Source organism: Aspergillus candidus, assembly GCF_002847045.1.
Source record: "Aspergillus candidus strain CBS 102.13 unplaced genomic scaffold BDW47scaffold_29, whole genome shotgun sequence".
Taxonomy (NCBI): domain Eukaryota; kingdom Fungi; phylum Ascomycota; class Eurotiomycetes; order Eurotiales; family Aspergillaceae; genus Aspergillus; species Aspergillus candidus.
This window is the reverse complement of record NW_020194034.1, coordinates 259,347-271,164: the sequence shown is the minus strand read 5'-3', so window position 1 is coordinate 271,164 and position 11,818 is coordinate 259,347. Positions and strand designations below refer to the sequence as shown.

General features: G+C 51.6%; 5 protein-coding genes across 5 annotated transcripts; 3 read left to right on the top strand and 2 right to left on the bottom strand.

Moving 5' to 3' along the window:
• Positions 1-654: 654 nt before the first annotated feature.
• Positions 655-2,211, bottom strand: BDW47DRAFT_107519 (GPI anchored serine-threonine rich family protein). Its single transcript, XM_024813031.1, has 2 exons — positions 1,572-2,211; positions 655-1,503 (listed from the first exon to the last, which is right to left on the bottom strand). Exons 1-2 carry the CDS (start codon positions 1,713-1,715, stop codon positions 1,084-1,086), a joined length of 564 nt encoding a protein of 187 aa, XP_024671184.1. The 5' UTR covers positions 1,716-2,211; the 3' UTR covers positions 655-1,083.
• A 1,368-nt stretch (positions 2,212-3,579) lies between these two features.
• Positions 3,580-4,536, top strand: BDW47DRAFT_132169 (uncharacterized protein; the record flags this gene model as incomplete). Its single annotated transcript, XM_024817502.1, has 1 exon — positions 3,580-4,536. One exon carries the CDS (start codon positions 3,580-3,582, stop codon positions 4,534-4,536), a length of 957 nt encoding a protein of 318 aa, XP_024671183.1.
• Positions 4,537-4,787: 251 nt separating this feature from the next.
• noc4 (ribosome biosynthesis protein NOC4) lies at positions 4,788-6,657 on the bottom strand. The gene is made up of 3 exons (XM_024818944.1): positions 6,202-6,657; positions 5,936-6,147; positions 4,788-5,876 (listed from the first exon to the last, which is right to left on the bottom strand). The coding sequence occupies exons 1-3, from the start codon at positions 6,598-6,600 to the stop codon at positions 4,841-4,843; spliced, it is 1,647 nt and encodes a 548-aa protein (XP_024671182.1). The 5' UTR covers positions 6,601-6,657; the 3' UTR covers positions 4,788-4,840.
• A 140-nt stretch (positions 6,658-6,797) lies between these two features.
• On the top strand, positions 6,798-7,962 carry atp4 (F1F0 ATP synthase subunit 4). Its single transcript, XM_024813030.1, has 4 exons — positions 6,798-6,860; positions 6,928-7,382; positions 7,459-7,681; positions 7,734-7,962. Exons 1-4 carry the CDS (start codon positions 6,830-6,832, stop codon positions 7,754-7,756), a joined length of 732 nt encoding a protein of 243 aa, XP_024671181.1. The 5' UTR covers positions 6,798-6,829; the 3' UTR covers positions 7,757-7,962.
• A 473-nt stretch (positions 7,963-8,435) lies between these two features.
• Positions 8,436-10,797, top strand: BDW47DRAFT_40537 (tetratricopeptide repeat protein). The gene is made up of 6 exons (XM_024818943.1): positions 8,436-9,416; positions 9,471-9,510; positions 9,564-9,657; positions 9,752-10,058; positions 10,244-10,308; positions 10,653-10,797. Exons 1-6 carry the CDS (start codon positions 8,904-8,906, stop codon positions 10,684-10,686), a joined length of 1,053 nt encoding a protein of 350 aa, XP_024671180.1. The 5' UTR covers positions 8,436-8,903; the 3' UTR covers positions 10,687-10,797.
• Positions 10,798-11,818: the final 1,021 nt, after the last annotated feature.

Below are 11,818 nucleotides of genomic sequence, written 5' to 3'. Positions count from 1 at the left end.
CTTGATGGATCCTTAATCTGTCCGCTAATCGTCGGTCCTTGGTTTGATTCTTGCAATTTGTTGACTCCGTATGATGACGCTTATTCAGCAGCAAAACATGGTGGTAACGCGAGAGGATCACAGAAAAGCACGGAAAGGAGATTTATCATGCATCAACTTACTTATTAGACTGGATGTGTGGTTTCCTACAGAATGTGCAGCTGGTTAATCAATCAATGGGGAGAGGAGGATCGATCGTGATAGTCTCAGGAGTAATATAGGCGAGAAAGGAGGTTAGTGGAACAGGGGATGATGCCTGTAAACTGATGTAATAACAATGATGAACAGGAATATGCGAGTGAGAAAGAGGGACAAAAAAAAAGAGAGAGAAAGAGAGAGAAAGAGAGAAAGCGAGAGACAGAAGGAAATCGATATTATAATAAACCCCCAAGTATCTTTTCTTTCATGACTGGAGACAATCCCCCAGTCTGCGATTTCCGATGAAGAAGAACCAAACTTAGAAGCGGGCGCTAGAACCTATCCTGACGGTGGATCCGGCTGGGAAATCTCAACTGGCGCCTGAAACAAGTCACACTGGGGTCTATTGGACTGATGGAGGATGGTCAGGTTGAAAATCAGAGGGTATAATTAATTAAAAAGATCCGCATGGATCCTGCAGACTGAACTGGACTACCTGTCACGATTGAATCTCTTTGTTGGGCACCACGCACCCAAAGCGGGGAGAAAGGAAACCAGATCAGAAATAATAACACGAATAAAAAAACGAAAAACAAACAATGACCAATCCATACTTGCCACAGACCCCCCTGGAATCCTTCCAGAGGATTGATCCTCCCGGTCCGGGGCAGGATATAAGAGATACACCGTTGGGTATAGAGACATAATGGAAACGGGACAACCACCCCTGCAAGACACCGTTCAGTGCACGTCCAACTGCAATCCCTGCTTGAACGCCGCATGTCTCTCCTCCAACAAACGACAGTCCTTCTAATAGCGTAGTATGACATCTTCTACACCCAGGAGAACATTTCAACCTGGAGAGAATGTCACCACGTTCAAGTTCAAGATACCCACTCGATCGATTTAACGGGTGAAGCAGAAGATGACAACCGCCACGCCAAAGATCAAATTCAGCGAAAGGGCCTGGAAAGAGGCAGTGCCAGTCTTCATCTCAGCGGGCAAGGCACTCTTGCCGACCGTGCTATTGGCGGTATGAGCGCTGGACATGTTGACATGACCGTTATTACCCTTGGCAACCGACGGCTCCGGCGAAGGAGGAGGAGGCGGTCCCTTGGAGGAGGGAGGGCCGTTGGGATGGTGCACAGAGATCAGCCCCGAATAATTGATCCCACCACCTTGCGTGATTCGAAAGGCGTAGTCATCGCCATCTTCGAGATCATCTGGCGGGGTCCATGTGAAGGTACCCCCTTTGGCATCGGTGGTCAGGGTATCGACGTGATCGAGGTTAACCGCAGAGCCTTTGCGGAGATCGATGGTACTGTTCTATCCGACCATTGCGGTTAGCAGGAAGGCGATACCAATGCCAATATTCAGAAGGATGCAGTATTTACCACGGCAAGGTCGCCTTCCCAGTTCACGGTGGCAGGCTCTCCGGGATAAAGGGTCGACGGCCACTGGGTGAACTGGACCGCGTTTGAGACGCCGAGGTGGGCCAAGCACACGCAGGTGGCGAACAGGGACTTGGTGAAATGCATGGTTGGACAGGTGGATGCGAACGGGAATTTAGTGATATGTTATATGCAATGCGCGATGAATATGCAGAGATCAGATAGTGGAGATATCAAAAGTCTGGTCAGATCAGAGCACGTTGTACAGGGGGGAGACAGAGGAAAGGATATGCAGTTGGTTTTTTTCTCGCGACCAACGTCCCTTCCTGATTGAGACTTGGAACACGATAGGGAAGGAGTTGACGCTGCTTGATGCTCAATGGTGATCCACACTCGAAAAGGGTCTACCTTCTAGAATCCTGGATATCAAATGCAGATCAATATCTAGGAAGTATAGAGAGCGGAGTGAGAGAACTTGGGCTCTGACAGCGAAAGCGTGCATATTTATTTCCCATCTTGCAACATTCTCCTGGTTGTTGGCTTTATTTTGGCCTCGAGACAAGGTATGTCGCGCCTTCTTCTTACATTCCAGCGATGTTTGGTTGGCGGCGACAACTTGGGGAATGTGCCCAGAGAGCTTGAGGAAGAGGACAGGCCCGAGGCGTGACTAGATTTCTCGTATTCTTTGGGGCGGATTATCACGGTGGTGTCTTCTATACTTGTCGGATTCTCCCTTCGAGTCTGAAGAATCAAGCGTACACCGTTAGTCATGGTAAACCCAGCAAAAAATAACCAGATAGCCACATTATGAAACTCCTTTTGTATCAACATCAGGCTATTGAGAATACCGCCTGTAAACATTCACAGCGAGTCAGGGTGTCATGGCATATTAGAGAATGCTGTGGTTGCCCGGTGGAAGAGGGGTGCATCAATATTGACACAACACAGCATTTTTGGTTGTGCCTCCATTCAAGGGAGACATGCTCGCATCAATTTATTCCCCACTGGGTCAGCTTGTGCATAACAAGTACCTTTGGCTGACATAGAATTCCCCCCTTTGATTAACATAAGGGGTTGTCTGACTCTTGAGGGACCGGCATTAGGGCTAATTAATGGCAGCCAGGTGGAAGACAACCATCTTGGGCAGGGTCACTTCTCTACTTCATACTTTCTATTGACGATGCCAGCATGATATTATCTATTGAGATACCATGTTTCCTATGGTTCATTCATCATGCGTGGTGGATAACTTGACCATTGTCCTCAGATCTAGCCCTAACAAGGGGGGCTGGTGGCAGTTCACCATATACTAGCACCTCAATACCCACAAAGCGGTGTAACCACATCACAAAGAAAAGAAGTAAAGATATTGACAACAATCAAAAACTTTACCCCATTCAAGATGATCCTCGAATCTTAAATCAATAGCCCCAATCTCCCCGGTTTTGTGGGCAGCAAACAACGGTATCAATCGGATTCGCACCCGTCGAGTCCAGGATTACCGGAAGCGGAAATGAGACGAACATGCACTCGACCGATGGCGGAGAAGCCACCATTGTCAACCAAACTAATCACATATTTACCTTATTTAGCTATTGAATCCGGCTTCGTTGGGACCCTGGTGGGTTATCTCCGGTTTCATTGCACCATGTCAGCGTATCCCACTGTTCTTATAGCTGGACTGCCGCGCCTCCCCCCGGCTAAGGCGTTCCTTCCTACTGGGCATCACTGAGATTATAATTCTGAGACACCTCTCAGCAAGCGTGAAGATGGTGATTTGAGAGGATCCTTTGCTTCTGTAGAGGAACTCTCGCCTTCGACGCTCGCTACGAGGAAATCCAGATATCGGTCAATTTTTATCATTTTCTATACCTATATATGCATGGCATAGTCTACTCAGCCGCTCATTACGACCACACATTCGTTGAACTACAATATCCATTCCACGCCTGCGAGATTGACAGAAGACAGAGCTCAATCAGTCTATTCTATCGAGCTCATTCCACTGAAAATGTTGCGAACCGACCTCCCCATGGTGCCCAAAGCCCGGGAAACATCCTCCCAAACAGGCAGCGAAGCGTCTTCTCAAACAGGCAGCGAAGCGACCTCCACAACAGCATCCACGTCCACACCGACAAGACTACAAGTTGTAACCCAGTCCCGCCGATTCTACAGCTCCCTAGACGGCGGCACGCGAGCAAGCTCCCCAGGATCCATCCGCAGCGCAGCATCAGAGGACGAAGACTCGGAGTCAGACCTGGAGCTCACCCGGCGAGGCGCCGTCCAGACGCTGAACCTCTGCTCACACGTCATCACAACACTCGAGCTGACCCGGCTGCGCAAATCACGGACCGGCCTCTTCTACTGGACCGCCTTCTGGGAGCGTCTCTACGAGCGACAATTCGCACGCACGCTAGCCTCGCGCGTCAGCAGCGCCCTCGCAAAAGTCGACACCCTCTTCCGCGCAGTCTCCACAGACCTGCACCAGCTGACCCAGGGCATGATACACGCGGCGACAGTCGCCTCCTCCGATAAAGAGATCCTACACATCCTCGAGCGAATGGAAGACGAAGTCGGCGTGCGACGCCGCCGGCGCCGGCGTCGTGCCCAAGCCATTCTCAACAAGATGCGCAGCAGCATCGAGACCATCCCCGTCAAAGTCAGCGACGACCTCTTCGACGACATGAAGCGCGGCATCTTTGCCCTGGACGTCTTCTGCGACTACCACCCGGGGGATCCCGTCGCCGAGGCGCACGAAGCCACCTGGTCGGAGTTCTTCGCCGTCCATCAGACCACGGGTCGGACGGCCGTCTCGCCCTACCTGTATCGACAGTGGCAGCAGTCCGGGACGTCGGGGGCGTACCCGCCTTTGGAGGCTTATACGAGCAATAACCTCTACGTGGGATATGCGGAGGATTGGGTCAACGCGCCGAGTGAGCACGGGTATGATCCGACGCATGTTATCTGAGGCGGAGGGAGGGGATTTGGTTCGTTCGATGGACATTGTATTACTACATAGCGTATTTGGAGACTTTTCTTCATTTCAGTGTACTTGTTTGAATAGCGATTACGGTGTTGGTGATAGATTTTTGAATCAACTATATTTTTTTTGTCTGAATATAATGGGCTTGTAGGCCCATTCACTGATAATGGAGGACGTGAGAAAGATAAAAGAAGTAAAGAAAGAAAAAAAAGAATTCTAATAATATACGCTCGAATCGAAACTAAACTGATAAAAACCTATCCATTTTTATAAACCTTAACACAACCCATTATGCAAAATCCCACAGCCCACGCATGAAGTTCCCCTGCGCCGTATCCAGGCCCCCATCCTCCTGCAGCAAACGATCCGTGAAGATACGCTTAGGGATTTGGTACTCGACGACAGGGACACGCTTGAAGGGCCTCTCCTCCGTGCCGAGCTCGCCGACCATCATTCCCTGGTAGGTATAGTCTAAGAAGTCCTCGATATTGTACCACTGCTTCGTGAACTGCTCTGCGAGGATGCGTGCGATGGCAGCGACGTTGGGGTGGTAGTGGTGCTGGAGGGAGTGGATCTCCCAGAGGGAGCTGTCGACGGCGCCTGTGAGGAGGGGGTCCTGCTCTGCGGGATCGAAGGGGTCGTCCATGCCTTCTGCTTCGAGGGTGGCTTTGTGGGCTGGATCGCGGGTCTCGCGGTGGATCATGAAGGTGCAGGTGGGGTGGTTTTTGAAGAGGTTGTAGATGAAGGGAACGATGACGACTATGGCAGTTGGGGGCGCGTTGAGGGCGAGGCGGGCGAGGCGCTTGATGAAGCTTGCGATGAGGGCGGCGGGGAGATGGGTGGAAGCGAGGAAGGTGTTCATGAGGCGGAAGAAGCGGGAGCGGTGTTTGGAGTGCAGCAGGTCGGCGTCGAGGAGGGAGTAGAGTTTTTGGTAGAATTGGGGGTAGTCGAGGTTCTTCTCCTGGATGAGGTAGAAGAGGCCGGAGAGGGCGAGGAGGGAGGTCGCGCCACCGAAGTTGTACGAGTCTGTCAGGAAGTCCATGAGCAGCTCAGGGCGGCTGAACCACGGCTCGATGGTGTGCGCCATGATGCGCAGCAGGGACTTGCGCTGGGATTGCGAGAAGTTGCCGCGGAGGACGGCGAGCCAGGCGTCCTGAGCGGCTTTTTTGTGCGCGTTGTATGACAGGACCTTCTTGTTGGCTTTGCTGGCTTTGGAGTAGAAGGTTTGAAATTTGTGCTGCGGCTCGGGGACGGTGTCGATCGCTGAGATGATGGAGATGATGGAGTCGAGGGTTTCCTCGTCTCTCTCGCTTGATGCGTACTCACTAGACAGGAGTTGTGAGCATTGAGTGGTCCGGAATAGGGCTTCGCTGAGGATACTTACGAGATCTGTGTGAAGGTATAGTATCTCACGTCCTCGTACTGCTTCACAAACTTCTCGACAAACTCCGCCCGCAGTGCCTGTCCGTCCTTGGCCTCGACAACTGCTTCGACGATGTTCTTGAAAAAGCCCGATATCCACACCTGTATATCCTCGCCGTGCAAGTGTGTCGCGCGTTCGTTGAGAAGGCGCATGGCTAACGTTAACGCGGTGATCTGCAAGACGTTAGGTGAAATCGGCGACAGGCGAGCGCTGGTCTGGGTACGAACCTGAGACGACGCATCACCCTTGCGAATGATACCGGCCAGCGACCGTTGGTACTCTCGACAACGCTCTCTCAGCCATGCGACGACAATCTTTTCATTTTCAGCGGAATGGCTTGCCTCCGTCATGTTCCCGCTGGCGATCAGCCTGCTGAAAACACGGCAGAGCGACACTGCCACGGCCAAATTGGGGTCCTCCTCGGCACCCAGCTTGGAGATCAACGTTGCGATGTTGTTATAGTGTTTTCGTGACTCCGATATTTGTTCCTCCAGGCGCAAGAGGTCGTCCATCGCATCAGGGCCGTCGGTCTCGGCGACTGCGCGGCGTTTCGACGAGGGAGCGGTGGCATTTTTGACGCTCTTTCTCTTTTTGGAGCTCGAGGCTCCATCCACAAGAGACGGCATCGTGATTCAAAGCGTGTCTGGCGGAATTTCTCTTGCCGGTGCTTTTTCGTGTTGCTGAAACCATGAATTTTTGAAGATCCTCGGTTAGCGGTTTTTCCGAATGTCGGGACCAAGCCCAAAGCGGTTAGTGTCTGCCGCACCGCCCAAAGCGCCATCCCGAGAACCTCAAGTCTCAACTCCTCAGTTCCGTTCACCCTTCACATCCTGACCTGGTCTACCCTTTGCAACAATGGCTTCGCGTTTGGTTAAGAGCGCCGCTGGTATGCCACAACCGACTCGCTAGAATGCACTGGACCCCCTGAATATGTTTTCTAACCCCCCCGTTAGGTGCTGCCCGGCTCCGCCCGACCCTCTCCTCGCGCACTGTCGCTCCCGTCACTGCCAACCTGACCGCGGCTCGCTTCAACTCCAACGTCCCCACCGAGGACCCCAAGAAGAAGGCTCAGTCCATCCTCGATGCTGTGCCCGGAAACTCGCTGGTCTCCAAGACCGCCCTCCTTTCCGCCGCTGCCGGTATCTCCGTGGCCGCCATCAGCAACGAACTCTACGTCATGAACGAGGAAACCGTGGCTGCTTTCTGTCTTCTCAGCGTCTTCACTGCCGCTGCGAAGTACGGTGGTCCCATGTACAGCGAGTGGGCTCAGGGTCAGGTCCAGAAGTACAAGGACATCCTGAACTCCGCCCGTGCTGACCACACCGACGCTGTCAAGCAGCGTATCACCAACGTCCAGGAGCTGTCCGGCGTGGTTGACCTGACCAAGCAGCTCTTTGCTGTTTCCAAGGTAATTTGATTTCTCTTCCATCCTCAATATCTTTGCCAGTCCTACTATCAAGGAGGGGTGCTGACAATCGATGTAGGAAACCGCCCAGCTCGAGGCTCAGGCCTACGAGCTCGAGCAGCGTACTGCTCTGGCCCACGAGGCCAAGCAGGTTCTGGACTCGTGGGTCCGCTACGAGGGCCAGGTTAAGCAGCGCCAGCAGAAGGAGCTTGCCGACACCATCATCGGCAAGATCCAGAAGGAGCTTGAGAGCCCCAAGGTTCTCCAGCAGATCCTGTCCCAGAGCGTTGCCGATGTGGAGCGTAAGTCTAGCATTCCATCTCTTTCTGATCAACTACTAACGATCAATTTTAGGCATCATGTCCGCCAAGGCCTAGTAAACGAACTGGGAATGACGGCTTCACTATTAGCACCATGTACAAATTAAACCAGTTTCTGTGCTAAATTAGACAATTCATTATACTGTTTGAGAACTCAATGTAACAAATGGCTGTAATGTAGCACCAGCTTACATCTTTGTTATCACTCATTAGTTGTTCATTAGTTGTTAGAGAGAGAGAGAGCATCACCTGGAATGTTTCCCTGAGGTAATCCACAATGATGGTAGTCAGTTATAGTAGTCTTGTCTTTGTGATCTTTTTACCATATTTTGTCTTACACGAGATAAGTAACCACAAGAAAAAACAGAGGAGACAGATATAAAAAATAGTAAACAGTGGTAAAATCGAGGAAACAAAGAAAGAATCCACGATATCCCATCAAAAAATTCGAAGATTTTCGGGCGGACCGTTTGATATGCATAACAACTGTATTAATGTTGACAAATCTATGCACACCAAAAACGAAGGAATAAAATTCTGGAGTGCGTCAACTTTACGGAGTAGTTTGAGTTCCACTTTTCTCGAACTGCTGGTCTAGTGCTTTGACTGGCTATAAGTTTAGGGATTCTACCCTTAGCATAGAGATCATCAGTCAGAATACAGAGTACAATGACAGCCATTCATCCAGAGAATCCGTGCCACAAGCAGGCTAGAGAGCGTTGTCTACATGCGACATGCTTCATCAAAGCATGAACAGAAATATCCAGAACCGGGCAATCAGAGTGCCGGAACAGGCCGCCATCCATGGATGAACCCGAAACATCAATCAATATCACGCGGTAGTCCGTGCTAATCACAGGCACCAAAGACAAACGATATACACAGCCCCCAGCCTTGTGCCCTGCCACAAATAGAACCGAATCATGGAGGTGGCTTGTGCTGCATGGGGTCAAGGTTCTATTTCAGGATCCGAACACCTGCTTATTTCACGCCTTTTGATTTCCCTTCGATGCATCTATCTATTTACTTCATTACATCGCCCTTGATTCCCAAAGTTCCTGCACGAGGACGCCTAGTAATTTCCACCTACTTTGGATAGGGCTTCGCCCCCACACCCCGCGATAATCTGACCTCGTGTGATAAGCCACCGCCGTCGCAAACAATCCATCTATTAATCGATACATACGAAAAAAAAAAAGCCGTCATGCCGTTGCGCGACATCCTCCAGAAAAAGGAGAGGCTCGGAGTTCCCGACAGTGGACAGTATGCGAGAGGCATCCCAACAGCGTCGGTGAACCCCGTCCCCGACATCACCTTCATCCGATCGGATACGACGACGCATGAAGTCATCATGTCGCCTACCGTCGCTCATCATGCGGAACCCCCGTCGTCGCCTCGACGGTCTTTCAACCCGTTCCATCGCTCGTCGCCGCCGCACGAACCCCTGTCTCCGGAGACGCCCTCGACTAGTCGTCCGCGACGACTATCGCAGCTGCTGCGCCTGGACCGGCCCAGTTCGCTCAATCGCGCTCCCTCAGTGCATATACCGTCTGATCTGCCTCAGATCTCCTCGGATGCAGGGTCTGAACAGGACAGGGAGGCGCTATGGGAGAAGCGGGCGACAATGTTAGCGCAGGGCAATCCGCAGCTTGGGTTATCGCCGGGCTCGTCGCGATCGAGAAGTTCCAGTCATAGTGGTGTTGATGCGGAAGGGGATGTGAGTTGTGCATTGCGCCGAGGATCCAAACAAACAAGCTCTGACAGAATATAGGTCAATATCCAAGAGGCGATTCGTCTTCACGAGGCTGGCGGTAAGACCGATCACAGCGGGGGATTGGACTTGTGCTGATACTGTATGCGACAGAGTTAGAAAAGTCGACAGAGATGTTTCGGAAGCTAGCAGATCCGTACGGTGCTAACAATTCGCTGAGTCAAGTGCTTTACGGACTCGCATTGAGGTAAGACCCACCTTCACCTGTCTTGAGTTCGATGGCTGTCGATCCAAACATAACCCAGTGCCTTAAGGGACATCTTATTAACGAAGCATCACAGACACGGCTGGGGCTGTCCCGAGGACCCAGAACGCGCCATCACCTACCTCTCCGCAGCTGCAACCAACTCGGCGACAGTCGAGTCTCAAGCCCTGCAAGCAGGCATGAAAAAAGGCGGGATTGCCAAAGGCGAGCTGGTGCTCGCGATCTTCGAACTGGGCAACTGCTTCCGCAACGGCTGGGGCGTGCAAAAGGACCCCATGGCAGCGCGGCAGTACTTCGAGACGGCGGCGAATCTGGGAGACACGGACGCCATGAACGAGGTCGCCTGGTGCTACCTGGAAGGATTTGGGGGGAAGAAGGATAAGGTGAGTTTGATCATTGGATCGTCAGATAGTTCCTTATCCCAGTTGTCGCCGTGATTTGCCCGTCTCCGAGACCAGATCCGCAGCTCGGGCATCAATGCCTACCTAAGATCCGCCTCACTTGCGGCTCGAGTATCATCCTCAGGCTCGCCATGGTACCTTTTACTGACTTAAAATTGTCGAATTAGTTCGCAGCAGCCAAATACTACCGATTGGCCGAGCAAAAAGGGAGCAAATCAGTGGGAAATTCATGGTACGTCTGAGCGCCTTCTTTACCCATTACCCCCGCCTCTCATTCCCTCTCCAAGCCTCACTGCCTATAATATCACCGCCCCATACGAAAAGCATGATCATCCAGATGATCTGCACTCAACATCACCCGCAGAGAGGAGAGGAGGGGGTCTGTGTCTACGTACAGTAGCAAGCCAGTCATGCTTGGCAGCGGCCCAACTGATAGGCTCTCACGGATCCTTCTGCATCAGCGCCATGCGAAGCACCAGCCAACCACATTCCTTTTTCTCCTCTCCACCCACCACCCACCCGCCCACTCACCTACCTAACTAGAGTAACTAACCCACGCTGACTCGGGAGTCTTAGGATCTGGAAAGAAAAGTACAATCCGAAACAGTAGGCTAGGCCTTGCAAAACCTCCCACGGCGGGGAGCAGTCAGCAGCCAGCCAGTCGAGAGCCTCGCACTCACAGCCTTGTCTCGGTGGATGGTGGAGCTGAAACTTCCGCAAGCTCTGCTCTACCCTGTTATGCTATGCTGTATACCAGGGAATAGGACGGATATACGAGACGTGATTAGTTCAGGGAGAAAGAAAGAAGAAAGAAACCATATCATTCGACCGGATGGCATGTATCTGTCTGTGCGTGCCTCAACGGTGCAGTGCAACATGGTGCGACTGTCCAACATACCGTCCTTTAGCACGGGCTGGAAGACGAAGCACCGCTGCAGCTATTATTGGAAAGAGAACTACGTTAGAGGAATGTCAGGACAGCCTCCACCGGGGGACGTTTGGCCGAGATGAGTTGATCACGACGTTGGATGATACTACCCCCACTTTCTTCTCCATTGATTCCCTCTCGTTTTCCCCCCCACGAAACGACGACATCAGTCAGACAGAGACACAGACACTCTCAACGTATTCCCCATTCTCTCTCACCATGTAAAATATTGACACTTGAAATAATAATAATGCCTTTTCCCCACCATTCAAAACTACTCTAACTACCACCAAACACACATACTTATATGTCAAGTTCAGCACCTAGTGATACTCAACTACCTCTGCACACACCAATACTAGACTGGAGTATAGTACTAGAGTATCCAGTATTATTTTAGTCAGGTAGGTATATCTAGATAGCTCTAGGTAACTAGATACCTGGTAGGTACTTAGAGTCAAGAGTATATAGTAGATGAGTGGGAGCAGCAACAGCATCAGCCGCCGCAGCGCCGCAGCAGTAATACGTAGTAAGTGAGTAAGTATTTCCTGCGGTACTTCTCGCCTATCTATGATACCTACTACCTAGGTAGGTATCTATCTACCTATTCACCTGTTTACTAACCCACCTATCTACCTACTCCAGCCCCCATAACACCATAAACACAGCCTACATACACACATAGCTAGACAGACAGACAGGCGGTAAGCAGGTAAGTGATACCGAGAACGATGCTACCTACGTACCTACTGCGGAGTACCCCGTAGTAGAAGGTCAGGTGAGATGCACAACTGCTTACCTCACCTCACCTTAC